Raw genomic sequence first — 22,940 nt, 5'->3', positions numbered from 1 at the left:
TGCTTATGTATGCCCTAAAGGTTTGATAGTACTGAAAATCTGTATACCGCTGATACATTTTAAGCTGACTTATGAATTTTCAACATAGGTTTAAGTGGTGGTAAAGAATGTAATTCTTGTCTATAGTATAGTGTCTTCATATGTTAAATGGATTTTTGTCAAAACTTGGGAGCTGCCATTTCAGTACTTTCAATTTCATGGAAAATAAAATGAATTTATAGAGTCAAGTCTGATTGCTAAGTCAATCAGATAAATATTACTTGCTTTATATCAGGAAAATGTAACTTTAAAGTGCAGATAATAATTTGTATTAATTTATTAAATTACTAAAATTAGATAAATAATAAGTTAATTAAAATAACTTGTTCTTCAATTCATCTCCAAAGTGCCATCACTTTGAAACCTGGTGAAACACAATATTACCTCCTTCAGTATTTCTGGCTTTGCTTTTATGGGATCCCCTATCAAGAGAAAATCATTCTCTTATGGTCCCCATGTTCGTATCATGGAGTTTTAACACTCCGGAAAGGGCAGCCTAGCTAAACTTAGGACTGGTGAGAAGGCTGCCTCTTCTCTGAGGGGAGAAGCAGAAAGTAGGAAAGAGAAGTGACAGAGCAAGCGAATTCTCAGATGATTAACTTTAGGAAGGAGTACTTCGGGATGTTGAGGTTGTGAAAACACATTCTCTTAAAACTCTGTGAACAACTACCTTCCTCCTGATCACCTGCAGTGCTATTAACTGTGATTTGAAGACTGCTCAGATGGTAAAGAATCTGCCTGCAATGCAGGAGACCTGGGTTTGATCCTTGGGTTGGGAAGATCCCCTGGAGAAGGGAATGACTACCCACTGCAGTATTCTTGCCTGGAGAATCCCATGGACAGAGGAGCCTGGTGGGCTATGGTTCATGGGGTCACAAACGGGTTGGACACGACTGAGTGACTAGGCACATGCACACACTCTAATGCATCCCATAGGGCAGTCCAGAAGCAGGGAGCTTTCAAAAAAGAACTCCTTCTCCCAGCACTTTTGCAAGAATGGAATTCATTCAAATTAAATGGTAGTATCATCACATTTACACTTAGTAATAACTACTAAAATACTTTGAGCTTCTCAGAGTAAGGTGCCAGCATGATAGAGTTAGAAGATTTGGGTTGTAATTCCACTCAGGCCTACTACTTAAATGACTTCAGTTACTTAACCTCTCTGAGTCAAAGTCTACAACTTTGAATGAAAGAGTTTATAAAGTCTACCTCATATATTGTTACTCTGCTGAAGATTGAATAAATATGTGTATGTGTTCAGCCTATGGGAGAGGAGATAGATACCTTTGTATAGATAGCTGCTGCTGCTGCTGCTAAGTCGCTTCAGTCGTGTCCGACTCTGGGCGACCTCATAGTCGGCAGCCCACCAGGCTCCCCCGTCCCTGGGATTCTCCAGGCAAGAACAATGGAGTGGGTTGCCAGCTAGATATCTTTAATTAAATTTGATGTTGAGCAACAATCAGCAATTGAAATTATTATTATAATTTTGAAATATTTTGGGTCATGTGCTCTAGAAATCATGTGCTATAACTTGTGTGCTATAAAGTATGGACCATGTCCACATACTCTTCAAACTAATAATACATCATGTAAATAGCTATTGAAAATATTGGGCTTCCCTGGTGGCTCAGCTGGTAAAGAACCTGCCTGCCAATGCAGAAGACAGAAGGGATGCAGGTTCGATCCCTGGGCAGGAAGATCTCCTGGAGAAGGACATGGCAGCCTGCTGCAATATTCTTGCTTGGAAAATTATATGTATAGAGGAGCCTGACAGGCTACAGTCCACTGGGTTGTAAAGAATCGGACACAACTGCACCCGCACACACACATTGAAAATATCTGAGAAACATACCTTCTTATTTACTGTGTTTTTTTCTTTTTTACAGGGATTTAGTAAATTATTTGAGAAAGCAAAAGAAAATAATAACAATAGAAAAATTTCCAATGGTGATAACAGCCTCTTCTTCAGTAACTTACTTCTTGGTACTCCTGTCCTGAAAGATATCAGTTTCAAGATAGAAAGAGGACAGTTGTTGGCAGTTGCTGGATCTACGGGAGCAGGCAAGGTAGTCTCTTTTATACCTCACCGTGAAGATGTTAACCTGACATGCTTTTCTCCTTTCTTTTTCTAGTTTGTAAAAGGAGAATACTTGGATACTCTGTATAATTATTCCACTGATAGTGTCCTCTAGCCTTTCATTTCTTTCTGATATCTTCAGTAACTTTTATATATTTATATTATGGGCATCACTCAGTATAGTGTCACGCACATACATGGTGAGCGTTTAATAACTTTGTTGAACAAGTAAAGCATCCCTTTTTGCCAATCTGTGGCAAAGACATTTTCTCAGAGCTGGTCCAGGACAGTTATGGCTTACATTTTACTTTAGTAACCACATGGGCAAAAGATCCCCATTTTGCTGACAAAGAATTTTTTTGGAGAATGGACTCAGGCTTGCTTATGATTTATTATGAGGGAAAATTATTGAGTGGGATAGTTTTTTGATGACAATACATAGGAATCTGTATTCTGTGCTGATCAGCCTTCCACCCTGCCTCATTTAATTATAAACCATGGATATTTGGAGATACATCTGACAAAAATTAAGAGGTTAAAAAACTAAAGGGTCAAATTTCATTGTCAGGAGAAGACTTTATATTAGTCTTGAATGATTTGAGCTATTGTTCAGATAATGATAAACACTTGTTCTCTTTATCTGGGAAATACATTCAAAGGGCATGAAGGAATACAATCAGAGATAAGAAAGGGTCTCTTGGCTTTGAAATGGACTACTTAAGGATAATAGATATTTGCTTTGGAAGTCTATTAAAAGGAGGTTCTTATTCCCACTTGACTGTAATTTTAGCTACAATACTTTCTGGAAAAATTAAAAAAGTTTAGTGTCCTCTTAAAACTCTTCAGAATGATGAAAGAAAAGGAAGAAGGAAGGAAGGAGCAGTGCCACTGTAAGATAAAAATGTAAATATAAACAGAAATTAAATACCCCTGAAAACCAGTTATTTATTAATGTCTAGTTAAGGAAGAATCACATTTTAAAGAATTTAGTCTGAGACTTGGGAAACAAAATACTATAGAAAATTTCTAGTCATTGAATTTGGTGTTCATAATTGTAGCAATATACAATTTGCTTTTTTCTCTCTATGTGTTTTCCCACCTGTAAAATAGGCCTTTTAATAAAGCAGCTATAGTTGTACGTTTTCTTCTTTGAAAAATGTATTTCTTCTTAAAGTGCTACTTTTTCCTTCTATTTCTTATATAACTAGAAATTTTCACTATTAAAAGAAAATGATACCATAGCAGGATTTGCTAATAAAGAAATCACAGATGACTTGACTGAGAATGATTGCTTATGGGAAGACAGTAATTGTTTCACCGAATTTTTTAAAATTAATTTTATGTGTTTAAAATTACTTCTTTGAAAGGTGTGAACAAACAGCTTTGGAATTACAAAATATGGGACTTAACCAGCAATTAAATTTCAGGCAACTCTATTAAGAATTGATGAGCAGATAATTGCTGGCTGGAGTTACAGCTACATCTTCTGAGAAGTAGATATGAAGACAGAGTCAGATGGAGGCAGTTGTTCCTTAGGAATAATTAAACCCCTCTGAGAAATAGAGTTTGGCAACTAAGTCTACAAGGACGTCCTTTCATTTCAGTAGGAATGGAGCATTTTATACTCTTATTAGATAAAAGAGCTAGCTAAAATATAAGATAGAATAATTGCAAATACTCACATTTCAAGATAAATACTGAACCACTCAATTTGGTAATTTGTGTATTAAAAGCCTTAAAAATAACCAATTAACAATTCTATTTGTATGATTTACCCTAGTGTATTTGCAGAGATTTTTATATAAAGATATTCCTCACGTTGTTTCAATAGCTGCAAGTTGGGAGAACTCCTAAATATCTCATAATAGGGGATTGATTAGGTAAATTTTGGTGTAGTTATATAATGGCATGTTATTCAATCAGTATACATATGTTTGTGTATGCATACTCAGTCATGTCTGACTCTTGTGACCCCCATGGACTGTAGCCCACCAGGCTCCTCTGTCCATGGAATTTTTCAGCAAGACAACTGGAACAGGTTGCCATTTCCTACTCCAGGGGATCTTCCTGACCCAGGGAACAAACCAAGGTCTTATCAATATTTGGCATTTTATATATATTAATTCAGTTTAACTTTGCATCTCTCAAAATACCAAAATATTGATAAATTTTATATGTTTATATAGATAAATATTGTTAAATATATATTTAACCTTTGTATTTGATATAGACCCAAACTTACATAGAGCCAAACCTGTATATTGTGTATACATATATATATGTTGTGTATACATATATGTATGTGTGTATATATATATATACATGTAATATGTGTGTATATATTTATATGTAATCAGATCCATTCCATTGTTGGGGTTTAAAAATCTGTTCTATATGAAAATAATACTTACAGTTTCAATTATACAGCAGAATTATATGTAGAAGTAAGGAATTTGATGATGGACGGGGAAGCCTGGTGTGCTGCAGTCCATGGGGTCTCAGAGTCGGACATGACTGAACACCTGAAGGAATTTTGGATATTTTCCATATACAATAAGAATTTTAAAATTTACTGAAATAGGTATCAAAAAAATGTCTATCTCTTGATCCTTCTTTATTCCTAATATATTTTAGGTGGTATTACTGTTTGTTAAAATTAAAATTTTAAGTGCAAAAAAATTCGAAAATTTTTCTCTCACTTCTCTTTCTCCTCTGGTTATTTTCCACTTTTCACCATTCTTTCTCCCAATTCAGACAGACACTCTTGTTAGTTTTTTGAATGTATATACTTTTATACATAGTATTTCATTGTTTGGATAGATGTTTGTAATATAATGAATCACCTATTGATTGACAGTTGGGTTATTGCCAGTGTTTTGCTAATATGAAGAATGACTCTATGAATAATGTTGCATATATGTCATTTAGCACGTCTACTAGTATTTCTGTATATCTGCGAAACTTTCTTACCTGAAGGCTGCATCAATTTGTGTGTATGTGTTACAGTCCATGTAGATTATAGGTTTGTTTCCCCACAGCATCCCCAGCATATGTTATCTAACATTTGAATTTATTCCAGTCTTGTTGGGTAAAGTCATATGTCAGTCTTTTTTAAATTTGCATTTCTCTTATTAGGAATAAAGTAAAAACTTTATCATATGATTAAAGCTCACCTCTATTTTAATTTTTGGTGAAATATCTGTATACTTTGTACTGTTTTCTAATGAGTTATTGTTATTTTTCTTTTTGACTTTAATATCACTCAAGAAGGAAATTATTCCTTTGTGTCATATAACTTGCAAACATTTACTTCAGTTTGACATTTTTTCCTTTTGTTTTCTGTGCCCACGTCTTTTTTTTCCTTTATAATGTGATTTATTTTTTAATTTTATGACTTCTGGATTTTGATTCATATAGAAAGCTTTCTTACTCTATGGTAGTTGTTTTTCTTTTCTTTTGGACATCCTTCAGTGTTTTCTTTAAGTCTTCTTACAGTCTTATTTTTGTACTTATTCTTTGACCTATTTGAAATTCATCACGTGTTGGGTGTGGCATATGGCTACGGTTTTTTGTCTGCCCTCCACATGGCTGTTCAGTTGTCCCACAACATATACTGAATAGTCTATTTTTCTCCACTCATTTTAGATGCCGCCTTTATCAAATACTAGTTCTTTTATGCATTTAGATCTACTTTTGTAGCTTTAATTCTATACTATTGATTTGTCTATTTATGTACCAGTAATTCACTTTTTAAAGTTATTGAACCCTTATTTTAAAATGTATGATACAGTGTATCATGTTGCAAAGAGTTAGACATGACTAAACAACAAACAATAATGTCATTATATTATTGAGTAAAATGTTTATATATATATATGTATATATAATTTCATACGATGATAAATGTTTTGAAGATAAAACAGAAAGAAAGATTGATGATAGGGGTGCAATTTTAAGCAGTGGAGGCCTCATTGAAAGGTAACATTTGAGAAAAGATTTGAAGGAGGTGAGAGGTTAGGTCATGTGATCATCTGGGGAAGAGTCTTCCAGGTAGAGAGTGGAGCAAACCCTTGAAATGGGACTGTCTGTCTGGTTCACAGAGCAGCAGGAAGGTCAGTGGGGTCGGCTCAGAGTGAGCCATGGAGAGTAGAGCTGTCAGAGAAGTAATGGGGGCGAGACCATTACATAAGGGCCCTGCGAGCCTCATAAAGGGCTTTGTAACGAGTTAGGCCTTTTTTCTGAGAACTTTAGAAGCCATTGGAGGGTTTTAAGCAGAAAAGTAACATGATCTGACATACATTTTGACAGGGCCCCTTTGAGAATAGACTGCAGGAAGGCAAGGGTGGAGCAAGGAGTTAGAGAATAGACTGTAGGAAGACAAGGGTGGAGCAAGGAGTTAGAACCCTTCTCCGAGAAAGTTAGAAAGCTATTCTATTTATTCTGGCAAGAGATGTTGTTAGCTTAATCTGGATAGTAATGGAAGTAGCAGTCAGATTCTGCACATGTTTCCAAGAAAGGTACAACAGAATTAGATTGAACAAGGCATGTGAGAAAACTAATAAGCACTCAATACATGTCAGCTATTACTAATCTTTCCCTGACCTCTTCCAACCCCATCCCAACAATCTGAACTCAGCACCCCATCTCTGTGAGCCTCTAGTGTAGCACTTATCACATTCTGTTGTAGTTGTCTCTTGTCTCCCTTTGTATCTTTTGTGCATAGCAGCATACCCAAAATAGGAAGTGCTTCATAAATTTTGAATTGAATGAATACAGAATCTTTAAAAATTAGGATACCTATGCTTAGGATGACAGTTGGTGGCACCTGCATCCTGAGAATGATTTGATCAAATGATTTGACTTAATAACACTAGTTGTATTTCCAGACTTCACTTCTCATGATGATTATGGGAGAATTGGAACCTTCAGAGGGTAAAATTAAGCACAGTGGAAGAATTTCATTCTGCTCTCAGTATTCCTGGATCATGCCTGGAACCATTAAAGATAACATCATCTTTGGTGTTTCCTATGATGAATATAGATATAGAAGTGTCATCAAAGCATGCCAACTAGAAGAGGTAAGTAATTATGAGAAAAACTTCTGGTTATGCGTATGAAACCTTCAAACTACCTAAATTATATATTTAATGTTTTAATAAGTCTACATATATTAATCCCATTTCCACTATGAGTAAACTACTGTGAGTAAAGTAATTGATAAAATATATGACCCCTGCTACAAGAAGCCTGCAAAAACATAAAGATACAATTCATTTTTTAATGACTTTAATATGCACTTCATTTTTTAAATGATGGGCTGGTTTGGTTACAATAAAAACTCTATGAAATGGCAAGAATTTTGTTCACTTATTAGTGAGACAAATGTCCTCAATGGGCATTTGTATAGGATGCATTTTTTAAAGGTACTTCAGAATTACATAAGAGAATTTTAAGTATTTTAATAACACCATAGCCTAAAGAAACAAACACTGACCTGCCGATAGGGAATCTAAGATAAAGTTGTGATTATATCTCATCCTTTGACCTTGGACATGTAACTACATAACCTTTAGTGTCTGTAATCCTCTGAAACAGTGGCAAAATTATGATGAATCACTTCATAATAATATTGAGGACTGAGTTCATCATCTAGAAATACAGAAAGTATTCCAAGTAAAGCCAATATATGGATCTCGTACTATTCAGCACATAAATTTTATGATAAAGTGTTCACACCCTAATGGCTCAGTTGGTAAAGAATCCGCCTGCAATGCAGGAGACCCTGGTTCGATTCCTGGGTCAGGAAGGTCCCCTGGAGAAGGGATAGACTACCCACTCCAGTATTCTGGCCTGGAAAATTCCATGGACTGTATAGTCCATGGGGTCACAAAGAGTGGGACAGGACTGAGCAACCTTTCACTTTTCACCCTGGTAGTTCAGACAGTAAAGACTCTGGAAGCACTGTAGGAGACCTGGGTTTGATCCCTGGGTTGGGAAGATCCCCTGGATCTTAATGTTAGGGAAAGTGTCATTATGATGTTAATGGTAGGGAAAGTACCATGATGAGTTTTATCAGCAGGGAAAATATCATGTTATGAGGTTTGTCAGCAGTATTGCCTGAATACTAATCTTGATTCAAAATCACTCTCCTTGATAGGTGGCATTTGATACTAGTAGTACCCTTTAAATCAACTTCTATGAAAAAAATTGCACTGGGAATAAAATGAAGCTTAATATACAGCATATGAAAAATAGGAAAAAAAAAAAAGGCTGATTGTGGATTAGATAGAAACTACAGTCCTTATAAAAGAGAGCTACATGCTTGAACAAATGACTCTTTATGTATATACAGACTCATTCAACAGTTGCTTTTAAAGGCTTAATTCTCTTATTTTCACGCCCTGAAAGCATAATGAAATAAAAGCTATTCTGAAAAATATTTGATTTACCTTGAAGAAAACATTCTTCATTCCTCAAAAGCTCTTCTTCCAAGAATAGTATTTCACAACCTGGAGGTTGGAACACTCATTAAATTTGTTATAAAAAAATTCTGCATGTTTCTAGAGAATGTAGGTATTTGTCTATGAGGGGCTAGGCTGTAGGAGTGATACTCAATGTCCTGCAAGATAAAGCATGAGCTCTGTTTATTTATTAGTGCAAAGGTGTTAGAAAGCTTCTGGTACCTTTATTTATTGCTTTTAAATATATCTTTTCTCATAGAAATAGTTTTATAAATGCTGTCCTGATTCCCCCAAGTAAACCTTTAAAAGTATATTTAATTTAAATATGGCAAAACTATAGGCTTTTCAGGTATCACTAGTGGTAAAAAGAACCCATCTGCCAATGCAGGAGACATAATAGATGTAGTTTTGATCCCTAGGTCAGAAAGATTCCCTGGAGGAAGGTATGGCAACCCATTCCAGTGATCTTGCCTGGACTGAGGAATCTGGCAGGCTACAGCCCAAAAGGTGACAAGAGTCAGACGTGACTGAAGCGACTTAGCACGCATGCATGCAGGCATGCATGACGTAGCTACGTTAGTAGTAGTAAATTCAGAGGTATAGGTACTTAATTCATAGAATGTACATTTGCTGTCTTCTGAATAGGTTCTGAGAATGCCAGGGTGAATAGGGTGTGGTCTGTTTTCTAAAGAGTGCATAATAAAGTGACCTGTATTTTAATGAATGGTTGTATAGTATGTGAATTGGACCATGATAAAACTGCTAAAATAACAAGAGAAACAGGGGAAGAGTAAAATCATTTTATTTTTTTTCCGATTCCATGACTAGTCTTAAAATTATTTTTAAAGTGTATAATTCATTGTAGTTTTTATTTTCATATGCTCAAGGTTGTATAACCATCACATTTTCAATTCCTCTAAAAGAAACCTCAATTAGCAATCAATTTACATTCTCTCATCCCTAACCTCTCTACCTAACTGTAAGCAACATTTTGTCTCTAAAATATTCCTATTCTAGATATTTCACAAAAATGTAATCATATAACATAATTTTCTGTGCCTAATTAAGCTTTTAAACTAGAAGAAAGTAGGGGGTATTAATTTTGAAAACATTTATTGAGACATTTTATGAAAATATGAATAGAATAAAATATATATACTTTGGAAGTTCATGGGCCAATAGGAAAATATATCAATAAAGAATGTAAGGTTACTCTAACAGGGAAAAAAAAGAGGCATTTCTAAAGGAGTAAAAGGAGAAATCTGGGTCTGCTAATGATGAAATAACCTTCAGAGGAGGCAGAAGGCCATTTTTCTGATGGAATGATTCCCTGTCGAATTCTAATGGTGACAAGAATGGAACTTATGGTGTTGGGGGAATTTTTTTTTTATTAAGAACATTGGAGTTGCCAGTAAAATAGAGAGAAGGTTAGGTATATGAGAAGTGAAGATTGATAAGTGATAGTCACTGGATTGTTGAGAAAAGAGATAAATAGAAAGTGCCTAACACAGCATTTGGTGCATATTTGCCACTCAGTGAGCTGTAGCTAATTTCTATTTTCTTTGGAGGTAGAGAATACTGCTAGAGAGCATGACACAAGGCATGTGTCTCAAAGCCAGTTCTTGTTATTGAGTGCTATGGAAACAAGGTGGGGTTTGGCATAATTGAAGAGAACCGTGAATCAGAATCATGAAAAAGTCATCAGTATGAATTTTAATATTGACAAAAGTAGTTCTGAGAGAAAACTTTAAAAGTGGTCATCTATAGTTGGTCTGTATGACCAAAGTAACAGAAGTTTGAGTGTTCTCTGGAAGAAAAGAGTTGGCATACAATCCTGAAAGTTTGGAGCATTGGCCCATTGGTTCCATGCTCCAGAAATGGCCATGGGATTGGGAGGTGATTCCAGTTTCTCTTTCCCTTTCGGATCTCACAGCATGACTTCTGTGATTACCAGACTCTCTTCACTGTGGTGGAGGCAGGGTAGGTGCAGAATGAAAACTTGATTATTCCCTCACTCAAAGAGCTTGTAGGCTGATTGGTGAAAAACATATGCCAAGAGACCATTTCAATATAATATAGCAAATGTTGGGATAGAAGCTCTCTCGGCACTACAGAAGCCCAGTTGAGGACTTTCAGCCTGCCTGGTCAGTTCAGGGAGGCTTTCTCTAAAAACACCTTGAAGGATAAGTAGAAGGAATTAAGGAAATTTTAATGGAAAATTGAAATTTTCCATTTCCATTAAGGTTAATGGAAAAGATATTCTGGACAGAGAAAACTATGAGCAGAAATACCAGACATGAAACCACTTGGTTAGTGCAGGGAACCACAAGCATCTTGACAGATTGAGGGTATAACTGGGGGACAGTGAGTAGGGAGGAAGGAAACTGGAGGGCCATGTCTTGGGAGCTTGTGTACAAGTCTCAGGAATTTGGTCTTGGAGAGGTTTAATCAGGGGAGTGATGTAATCAGCTTTGCAATTTAGATATATCTCTTTGACTATGAAATGTGAAGCAGAATTAAGGTGGATATGATTCACACTTTTTTGGGGTAGCAGAAGTAAAAGAGATTTTGAAATCTAACAGGGTGGGTTGCTGATGCACATTACTTAACCTTGCTATATACTGAGTTTTATCCTCTGCAATATGAAGATATTATTACCTAATTTGTACAGTTTTGTGGATTCTTCTAGCACATAGCAAACACTAAATAAATCAGTGATTATTATTAATAGTAGTAGTTGTAGTACTGTTTCGGAGAAGGCAATGGCAACCCACTCCAGTACTCTTGCCTGGAAAATCCCATGGACGGAGGAGCCGTACTGTTTGTTATTGTGACTAGAAGGACGAAGACTAATAGGAAGCTATTTCAATAATCCAGCTAATGTCAACGATGGACAAGAGACAAAAGTAGCAGAGGAATTGTGAGAAGATAGGGATCTCTGTGTGTACTATTTACATCCTTACAAACGGCATCAGGGAAAATGAGCCTTTGAGAAATAGTGAATATTTTTTTTCCTCAAGAAATTAAGAGAGAAGAGTAGTTGGTTTAGGATTAAGGATTCCTTGTATAACAGGAACTGGAAAGAAGGACAAGTAGAAATGCCATGGGTTTAGAAAGGAAGGATGTGGAGATCAGTTACATAGAATTGAGATATCTGATCAAGCAGAGGGACCACTGGTCTTGCTAACAGAGTACCAGTGGAGGACACCACTAGATCAGCTGTAATGACAATGATGACCACCATTTAATTCATTCTTCATCCTCTTTGCTTTCAAATATCAAATAAAACACTTAGTTTTCTATTTTTAATAGTCCCCGAGTCCCAGCTCCTTACTGTTCTGCTGGCTTTTGCAACTGATTTAGATCTTCCTACTCATCTTATGATAGGCAAAAACATCCAGCATCTCCTAAATTCCTGTACTTTGATAAACGCAGTGAGTATGGTGAGTACATTAGTATATGACTCCTTCTGAATGTTTCCTGTATGTTGTTATCTATCCAACTACATGGTAAATTTCTTGAGAATGGTGATTCTAAAAATTTTATTTTGGGATACTCTACCAAGCACATTGATAGGCATAAGGATAAGTTCTTATTGGTTGACTGTTTCAGAGATAAGCTTTGAAGTAGGCATGTCAGTTGCAAGAATTTTACTCAGAAAATGTTCTTTTCTGAGCTTCTCAGTCTCCGATTTTGAGGAGATGATTATACAACAGCAAGTTGTTGTTGTGAGGGACAAATAAAAATAATTAAAAGTGCTCGACAATCCTGACAGTCAAAATGAAAATTTTTTCCTATTTTCAGTGACTTCAGCGTTTCCAATTTTTGTTATTGTTAAGCAAGTCTTCACACCTTTGAAAAAGGCCAGTGAGAACCTCCAAAAATGAAGGTTTTACATGTTTAAGCATGGGGGAATTTTGAGCACAGGAGCACAAAATACCTACAGAGTCCTTGAGGGTTAACAGCTGGTATCAGCTGAGACTTCCTCTGTGCACTGTTTGTAGCCCCATCTGCAAATACAAACATACATGATCCAGTATGTTTTCACTTTGACTGCCAAAGCTGTTCTGTTTCTTAATATACTACATCTAGATCTGGAACTGGAGATGAGGCGGAGTATTTTCTTCCTCATTTTGGTGTTTCTTTTCAGCTTTAATACCCACAAAGTACTTGCGTGTGTAATGATGCTTGGTGTCATAGGATTAGGCAGGTATGTGTAAATTTTCTTGGATAGGAAAAAGCACGCACAACATAGTTCACATAGTTTCCTGATTTCAGTCTGTGGTTGAAAATATTCAGTCAGTGGAGTTGCATGAAGACTTTATCACAGGGAAGGGCATGGAGACAGGGCTATGCTGATAGAAAAGTTGTAACGAGCAGACACGAGTGAGCAAGTTCTGCTCAGATTTTTTACCCTGAGATCTCCTCTTTCAGGAACTTCTCCAAGTCTTGCTTATATGTCATACTTCAAATCTTAATTATAGTAAAAGGATTTCTAGACAAATTAATAGTTCTTTTAAAATACCATTGTGTATCCTTGTGTCCATTGACTTATCCTCCCATTGTTTACTTTCTATGTACCCAAACTTCCCTTAAAATCCTCCTAAGTATTTGTGACTTTTGTAACCAGCACTGAAGATTTTGCTAGCCCAAAAAGAGGAATTAATGTAATTGGCCCCACATTAACTTACTTCTCCGTTAAGGAGAGTTTAATCATATTTCGTACTGTAAGAGTAATATCTCACTATTCTCTTACCTTCTTAAAATTTCCAGAATACCAACCATTTGCAATTCTTCAATACCTTATCCTACCATACTACCCTACAACTGACAGCAACAGATTCTAGGCAGGCCAGCATTTGGATACCAAATAATTGGACTGTATTTAGTGACTCACTCTTATGTAAAAGTACCTGGTTTGGAGCAGTAATTGGCTTTTATAATTGTGTGGGGTGGGGGGTGTAAGAAAAGATCAGAGGCTTAGTATATGTAATTGGTTTCCACAAAGTTGTTGCAATCCTTTTGTAACCACAAAATGGTCTTCATTAGGTAAATATTTGTCAAGACAGCCATTACATACACATTGTAATAAAAATATTTACTGTGTAAGTTGAAGATGTAAAATCTGTTTGTGTTTTCCCTTCTACTATGCAGTCTTCATATTTAAGTCACTAGAAGAAAAAAAAATGGGAGGGAAGTTGGCAAGAAATTATTAAGAGGAAAAAAAACTTGGGAGGGAAATTGGCAAGAAATATGAAAAACTTGGGAGGGAAGTAAGCAAAGAAATGAGTTAACTCTTCTGGAAAATAAATTCCATCTTACACATACCACAAGACTAATTATATTTGAATTTGACCCCTGGATCTTCACATCTGGCCAAAACTAACCTGCATTGAACAGAGGCTTAACTTTTGGGTGGTCAATCCACAATTGTAGGAGAATTCAGGAATGTTCACTTGGGAGATGTGTAAATAAAAAGATACCATACAAATTAACATTTGCATTCAGTAGTAGCCAAGATATAATAAACATTGAAAACAGATATTTGAAACACACTGAACTACGTTCCCTAAACCAGAATAAACCACACCAAGTGACTGTACCTTGATCCACCTGTCATTTTCTACTGATAGGTAATTAAGTTTGAAAGCACTGCCATTTACTTATTGTAATATGAAGCAAATACCTTTATTTTATAATACTATGGAACCAGGACCAAGCAGGAACACCATAGTGTTTCCTGAACTGACTGTTATTTCACATCATTTGAACCCTGAAACTTAAAAAATAAATACTAGTTAACATCCACTGGGAGGGCTCAAGTCAGTAGTGCTGTGCCGAGTGTTTTTGCACACACTGGTCCTTTGAATTGTCACTTTCTAGTTATCTAGTGACAGCTTTCTGTAGAGTGTGCAATCGAGATGAGCCTGTGCTAAATTCTAAAAGTATGAACTAACTTTTAGGAATTACGATTGCAATTCTGGAACTAATTATTAACTTAAATGACAGTTCTGACATCTCTAAATCCAGAATAACCCAAAGACTGCCCTTCTTCCTAAGAGGTGGGCAAATCCACAGAACAGTCGTATAAAAATTTAATTATAACTGTGTGGGATCAAACTAGCTCATGAATAGATAATGAAATTCAGAAAGTTAAGCCAGGCTTTCATATTAAAAATCAAACAAAAAAATTAGCTAAGTTTTCCAAAGGTCAAAGCCATGCTGTATCTTATAGATAAGCCTGATGTTTCATCCTCTTGAAGAATTAGTATTCTGGACCCCACACCCTTGGAGTTTTCTGTTTTGTAGCAATGGCTAATTAGACAAGATCGAGAGAAGATCTTACGCTTATATTTAAGAGAACTTTAGACTTTACTAGAAACTTAGAACTTGGTAATAATATTCATAAAGGCCTTTCCAGGAAGGGAAACTTAGTTTTTCTAAAAATTGAGTGTAAAAGTATTCTCTAGACAAAAATAGCCTTTGAAACAGCAATTGTATTATCAAGAATATATTTGAGGCCAAATCTGTAATACCTAATTTTTATTTAGAAAGTTTAAGTATCCATGATTCAAATTTCATAAATTAAAATTTTGATCTCAATAAATATTTATTGAGTTTCCCCTGTGGACACAGTATATGTTAGGCACTCTGAATACTGCGTGCAAGTATAACAAGGATCCTGTTTGTTATGAGTTTTTGACTTACAGTATTTTGGGGGAAAATGTATATACACATACACAAAACACACACACACATATATATATTCACTTGTGTAGTAAATATCTGTGAGTGCAATTATTGAACAAAGGACATCAAACTCTGGGGATTATTGGTGAATAGGAGCAATCCCTGTCCTCAAGGGTCTTTCATTCTGGTGAAGATAAGCAAGTAAAGCCAGTGCAGTTTGTTAAGTTCTAGGATATTGGTTAATGTAAGATTCTCATGTGGTATATGGAAACAGCACTTAATCTGGTCTTAGATGGGTAGATGAGGTTTCCCTGAAGGAAGTGACAGCTAAGGTGAGAGATGATGGATGAGTAAGAATCATCTGAATGAAGAACAGGAGAACATTCCAGAAAGAGAACAGAATGTACAAGACCTGGAGCTAGCAGAGAACGTTTGTTGAACCTTTGTACCTAGAGTCAGTTTGGTGTGGCTTGGGGTATAGGATGAAATGGGCTGGAGTCGAGCAAAAACAGTGCCCTTTAAGGGGAACTCTAGGCAGTGCAGCAAGGGTAGAGTCTGGAAAAGAAGGGGTATATGGTGAGAGCTGAACTGGGAGAAAACACGCAGATCATGATTTCTGTCTCTGCACTTGCCAGCAATTAAACCAAATAGCCAAAAAAGGCAGAAAGGCAGAGTCCTCCACACTTGACTTTCATATTACATATACCTGGGGCAATCCAATTCTCAGGCAACACTCCAGCTGCAGAGGATTTGGCGAAACGTGGTGCTTAGTGGGAGCACAGGTAGGAACCCTGGGCAGGGAGCAGGTGGGTCCACAGTATCTTGCATGGTGACTTCCCTCACTGGGGGGAGTGCCATAATAAAAACAGTGTTTTAGGAAGATTTATCCAGTGTAACACACAAACTGGAGGGAGATAATGGAGATGTGGTTAGACATTTATGAAATATTGTTATTCACATTTTAAAGTGTAAGAAGTGAAAACTTAAGAGACTTATTGGAATCATATGTCTCATAATTGATACCAGTGAGAGAATCCAGATCTTCTGACTTACCTTTTTTTTTGCTATGCTTGATTAGGATTGTGTATTAGAAATTCTTAGACGCTAATGCCTTCTGCATTGAACACTGCAGATTTTGAGTTAGAACTTTAGACTGGTTAATCTCACTATGATTGTAACAGTATTATTAAACCATTGGGATTGTAAGGCTGCCTTTGTGAAAGAGGAGGTTATGACTTGTTTTCCTATAAATGACGTATCAAGCTACCATATTCATAAAATCTGTACTCCTGGATCTTGGGAAAATCACCTATCCTAACACTTGAAATGTATTTTTTATTTTTTTCTTAATATGTATACATGTATGTATTATTGAAGTATAGTTGACTTACAATTTTTCAAGGGCACAGCAAGATGATTCAGTTATACATGTACACATATATTATTTTTGAGATTATTTTCCTTTGTAAAGTATTATAAAATATTGACTAGTTCACTGTGCTATACAGTAAACCTTTGTTGCTTGATGCATATCTTCTTTTTTAAATAGAAATCTAGCATTCTAGATTCTAGATTTCTAAATAGAATCTAGCATTCTATTCATATTAAGTCAAGCAAGTGGAATCAAAATGTAATAAGTTTTTTAGTTAGGCAAAGATTCATAAGTTTTCTAAAATATATATTATACGTATTATTTATATATGGAGTATACAGAAGCTTTTCTACTACACTTGATAAAGGCTTGATAAAGAACATAAGTGTGTTTTTACACACTTGAAATTTAAAGGTCAGGAAAATTTTTTTCATCTTCTCCCAAGTAAACTTTTTTCTTCTTGCCACTGGGGCAGAATCTTTTCTTCATGCCTCATGACCTCAAATTTAAAATACGGTAGGTGGCCAAGTAGAAGGGCAGTCAGTTTGGGAAGGAAGCCTGATCAGGGCAAGTTGAACAGCTGGTTCTCCAAAATCACCTGTAGAAAGAATAAGGATTTTCATAGGATTTCTTCAGAGGTGATGGGTGAGGTAGTACACAAGCTCAGCTCCTGGGGAGTCCTAGTTCTAGAGACCTGGGAGACCTGTGAGGAACTCCAGAGCAGGATCAGCTGCAGGGCAGCACAGTCATGTGCCAGCAAAGTTCTAAGAAAGGAGTGCTTTTCACAGATTGGATTTGTCCCAGCATCTTGGGTGGGTAGACCTGGAAGAGATAGTTAAGGAATGAGTAGATTCTTAAATGCCAATTCTTAGACCAATTGAATCAAAATCATGTAGAGAGCTTTTCAAAACTAGGTTGTTAAGGGTCATTCCAGAGAATCTGAAATCGAGTTCAGAAATCTGGGGTTAAATGAGTCTAACGTAGAGCTAGAATACAATAAATAAAATTATTTGTCTCAAGTATCTTTTCTAACTTTACTTCCTTGGAAACACTTACCCTGAAATACCTTAAAGCCCTGCATTTCAAAGCTATTCCTTTAAAAATGCTTACATTATTAGTTTTCAAATACAAATATAGGCCTACACACATACAGAAATAGACATCAAAGGCATAGAGATGTTAATAGAATTATGTATATACTTTCAAATTCATATATAAAACCATGTATGTGTTTATATATATATATCTGAGTATTAAACAATAGTTTAATATTGGTGACAAAGACTGTAACGTCTATTATAGTAGTGCTTTTTGTACTTGTGTTGGGTCCAATAACAAATACATTGGAATTTCAGTTTATTTCAGTTTTCTGCTATGACTTAGTACCAAAGCCCAGTGAAAGAAGAGCTTTTATATTTCAAGTTGATAAAAAGTTCTTACTTCCTACACTTTCTGATAAGGACTAATCTTTAGCCAATATTTGTATGCACAGTTATTTGTAATCAAGTTTGACTTAGGCGAACAGGCTACTTCATGAATTTGTTCGTGTATATTTCCTGCTGTAGAAGTTAACTTCCCTGTGTTGATACATATCATGCAGAGCTACATCCACGTTTACAGCAGCTTTGTGCAAAAATGGTTAGTTCATTCTTTTTCTCTTTACAGTGTGCTCTTGGGCTTTCTCAAATTCTCTTCTTCCTCTCCTTTCCCTTCCCCTTTCCTCTGTTCCTCCAACACTTCTTTTCTCCTTCCTCCTCCTTGCCTAGTGTCCTTGTACATAAAGCACAATACAAGTGCTTAATAATTACTAAACATTAATAACAGTGGCATTAACTGTCTAAAGATTGGTTACAAACATTCCTTATTGAATAGCACTGCTTCTAAAGTTCATGTTCCGTCAACCCAAGCTTCTTACCATCCTCCCTTACCACAAGCAGCTGTATTGTCAAGGTTGTTCTGAAGAGTGATAATACAGGTATAAAACAAGGTTTATGGTATTTTCCTATCTACAAAGTCACAGGAAGCTCGAATGTACTCAGCAAATATTGCATAATTACACAGGGCCAGTTAATGTAACACTCCACCCTTTTTTTAAAGTTCTTTCTGTCTCAATATAATACCCTCTACTGTTTCTCTGATATGTTCAAGACAGAGTTAATGAGCTTTGTATTAGCAGTTCCTCTTTTAATAGCTTCTGATTTGTCTGGCTCAGTTGAATAATATCAGGTGATGAAATTTAGATGCATTTAAAAAAATAAAGTGATACACATTTGTGTAAAAAGTATGTCCATAACATGGGGTATGTTATGTACTTCTAAATAATAAAATAAGTTAATCTTTATTGGACTTTTATTATAATATTACTTTGACCCTCTCTGGTACTCTTTATCGAAGTATTTTCAAGTGCTTTACAATCTCAAACAGACTTAATATATTATGTGCACAGAATCCTTTGAAGTTGACATTTGCTTTTCTGACCAGCATGCTGTAAAGGAAGTTAGCCAAAAGAACAGGTTCAAGCAGGCATGAAAATCACATGTTAAAATGCATATTCCTGCACTCTGGTCTATTTCTTCTGAGTAAGAATAGGTGCAGCAGTTTTTACAAACTCCCTAGGTGATTCTGAAATAATTATGAAAATAATTGGTCAAAATAAATAACTTTGAAAACCAATGATCCAGATATTTGATTTTATTTTTAGGTAAACTGCTGAGAAATATATTAAAATGGCAGTGTAGGGTGGTTACAAAGAAATATTTTTCAAGGTCTCCTTTAATAAGAAAATTAATTGATCACAATTTTTAAATTTGATTTATTTTGACTTAGGTTTAAAAAATCTCAATAGCTAATTTTTGTATAAGTAATCAAATCATGTCCTCTAGCTTGTGTGTGTGTGTGTGCTCAGTCGTGTCTGACTGTTTGCGACCCGCCATGGATTGTAGCCCACCAGGCTCCTCTGGTTCATGGGATTTTCCATGCAAGAATACTGGAGTGGGTTGCAATGCCCTGCTCCAGGGAATCTTCCCAACCCAGGGATCGAACCACGGTCTCCTGCATTGCAGGCAGATTCTTTACCATTCGAGCTACCTGGGAAGCCCAGCCCTGTACTTTAATTCCAATCAATGATTTCCTCCAACAGTTTTTATGGGTAACTCCAAGAGAACTCCAGAGAAGTTGCAGTGCAGGCAAAGAGAAACCATTTGTCTCTGGGTACAAAGCTTCTCTGAGCAGCTCATGCTCTGTACTGCTTTTTAAACTCATGATAGCACCAAGGCTGAAAACCAACACCCTTAAGATAAATATAGCACCAGATTGGAGTGCCTTTAGTAGTCAGCAAAGATAAATGTTTAACAGTGTATTCAAAACAAAGTGTTTTATGTTAAATCAAATAGAAGCTAAATACTAATAAAGAACTCTACAAATGAACAATAAAGTAATCAGAATAAGTACTCACATTAGCAGGATATTGATGTTATTAATGTATTTGATCTTAAAGGACAAGGCTTATTCACAGTTCTCTTCAGTCTAGCCTGACTATTTTGTTTCACTTCAATCTGAATAGCTTTCTATTATAATCTTTGACATACTTATTAAATTATCCACATTGATGCATTTTTCTTCAAAAATGATTTCATTCCAGAAAAGAAGGTCAAATGTGTTGGTTGAGAACATCAAATCTTTTTCAGATGCAGGAATCTTTAGTTTTGTGTTTTACAATGTAATCTGTATCACTAGCATCTGTTCTAGATTTGGAAACATCCATTTGACAATATCCCTGTTTTCTTTATTGTTAGAGCTCTGGATGGATTTGGAGAACATTTCCCTAAATCCTCAACATCATTCTTCATAAACCCCAAGCTTCGAGCAGTCATTATTACAAATGTGATACATATTTTTCCAATGCATTTAAATGAATTTACACTAAATATATTTATCTATAAACAATACTTAATAGTTTTGTGTGGCTTCAAAATCTGTGTAAATAGTATAATTTATACACATAATTCTTCAGCTTGCTATCTTTGCTCCTATTACCTTTTTGAGGTCTAGCTATACTATTTAGATGTAGAAATTCTATTTCATTCTTTTCATTTGCTATATAGTGCTTATGTGTAACATTTTATTTATTCACCTTGTTATTGACATACATTTAGGTTGTTCTAATATTTTACTCAGCCAGTTCAGTCGATCAGTCGTGTCTAACTCTTTGTGACTCCATAGATTGCAGCATACCAGGCTTTTCTGTCCATCACCAACTCCTAGAGCTTACTCAAACTCATGTCCATCGAGTCAGTGATGCCATTCAACCATCTCATCTTCTGTCTTCCCCTTCTCCTCCTGCCTTCAATCTTTCCCAGCATCAGGGTCTTTTCCAATGAGTCAGTTCTTTGCATCAGGTGGCCAAAGTATTGGAGTTTCAGCTTCAGCATCAGTCCTTCCAATGAATATTCAGGGCTGATTTCCTTTAGGATTGACTGGTTGGATATCCTTTCAGTCCAAGGGACTCTCAAGAGGCTTTTCCAACACCACAGTTCAAAAGCATCAATTCTTCGGCACTCAGCCTTCTTCACAGTCCAACTCTCATATCCATACATGACCACTGGAAAAACCATAGCCTTGACTAGACAGACCTTTGTTGGCAAAGTAAGGTCTTTGCTTTCCAATATCACTGCTGCTGCTGCTGCTAAGTTGCTTCAGTTGTGTCCGACTCTGTGCGACCCCAGAGACAGTAGCCCACCAGGCTCCCCCACCCCTGGGATTCTCCAGGCAAGTTCCAATATCACTCAGATCAGATCAGTCGCTCAGTCGTGTCTGACTCTTTGTGACCCCATGAATCGCAGCACACCAGGCCTCCCTGTCCAACACCAACTCCTGAAGTTCACTGAGACTCACGTCCATTGAGTCAGTGATGCCATCCAGCCATCTCATCCTCTGTCGTCCCCTTCTCCTCTTGCCCCCAATCCCCCCCAGCATCAGAGTCTTTTCCAGTGAGTCAACTCTTTTCATGAGGTGGCCAAAGTACTGGAGTTTCAGCTTTAGCATCATTCCTTCCAAAGAAATCCCAGGGCTGAGCTCCTTCAGAATGGACTGGTTGGATCTCCTTGCAGTCCAAGGGACTCTCAAGAGTCTTCTCCAACACCACAGTTGAAAAGCATCAATCCTTTGGCGCTCAGCCTTCTTCACAGTCCAACTCTCACATCCATACATGACCACAGGAAAAACAATAGCCTTGATTAGATGAACCTTTGTTGGCAAAATAATGTCTCTGCTTTTCAATATGCTATTTAGGATGGTCATAACTTTCCTTCCAAGGAGTAAGCATCTTTTAATTTCATGGCTGAAGTCACCATCTGCAGTGATTTTGGAGCCCAGAAAAATAAAGTCTGACACTGTTTCCCCATCTATTTCCCATGAAGTGATGGGACCGGATGCCATGATCTTCGTTTTCTGAATGTTGAGCTTTAAGCCAACTTTTTCACTCTCCACTTTCACCTTCATCAAGAGGCTTTTTAGTTCCGCTTCACTTTCTGCCAATATCACTAGACACTGCCAAATTGCACTTTAAAGCAGCTGTTCTGATTTACACTACCACTAGCCATTTATGAGTGTTCCTGTTTCCTCAATCTTTGAAAATGCTTCTTACTAACAGAGACTTAAAGTTTTACCATTCTAAGTTGTAAAAAGTTGTCTTTCTTTTTTTTTTTTTTTAACTTTTATGTATTTTTGACTGTACTGGGTCTTCGTTGCTGCATGTATGCTTCCTCTAGTTGTGGAGATTGGGAGCTACTTTCTCGTTGGGGTACACGGGCTTCTCATTGCAGTGGCTTATCTTGTTACAGAGCACAGGCTCTAGGCGCATGGCTTCAGTAGTTGTGGAATGTGGGCTCAGTAGCTGCAGATTGCTGACTCCAGGGCACGTGGTGTCAGTAGTTGCTTTACGGGGCTTGTTGGTTGTGACTTGCAGGCCTTAAAGCATTCAGGCTTCAGTAGCTGTGGTGCATGGGCTCAGTAGTTGTGGCGCATGAGCTTTAGTTGCTCCATGGTATATGGAATCTTCCTGGACCAGGGATTGGATCTGTGTTCCCTGCATTGGCAGGCAGATTCTTGTCCACTTTGCCACCAGGGAAGTCCCCATATTTCTTTACTGTTCTAATTTGCAATTCCCTGACTGCTTGTGAGGTTATATTTGTTAGCTGTTTGACTTCATATCCTATGTCAATTGTTTTGCTAAGTTCATAGTAGCTGAGAGATGTGCCTTATGCACCACTGTTGTAGGGAATGTAATTGAATGAGAGTC

At 36.5% G+C, this 22,940-nt stretch overlaps 1 protein-coding gene across 1 annotated transcript in view; it reads left to right on the top strand.

Annotated features, from left to right (window-relative positions):
- Nucleotides 1-22,940, top strand: part of CFTR (CF transmembrane conductance regulator) — a gene marked incomplete at its 5' end in the record, with an annotated part of 213,804 nt that overhangs the window by 83,234 nt on the left and 107,630 nt on the right. The window contains 2 exon segments of the mRNA NM_174018.2: nucleotides 1,929-2,108; nucleotides 7,006-7,197. Of these exon segments, the coding sequence (NP_776443.1) occupies nucleotides 1,929-2,108; nucleotides 7,006-7,197 (372 nt within the window).

This window comes from Bos taurus, chromosome 4, assembly GCF_002263795.3.
Source record: "Bos taurus isolate L1 Dominette 01449 registration number 42190680 breed Hereford chromosome 4, ARS-UCD2.0, whole genome shotgun sequence".
NCBI lineage: Eukaryota > Metazoa > Chordata > Mammalia > Artiodactyla > Bovidae > Bos > Bos taurus.
The sequence above is the reverse complement of the archived record's forward strand: the minus strand, read 5'-3'. Positions and strand labels throughout refer to the sequence as shown.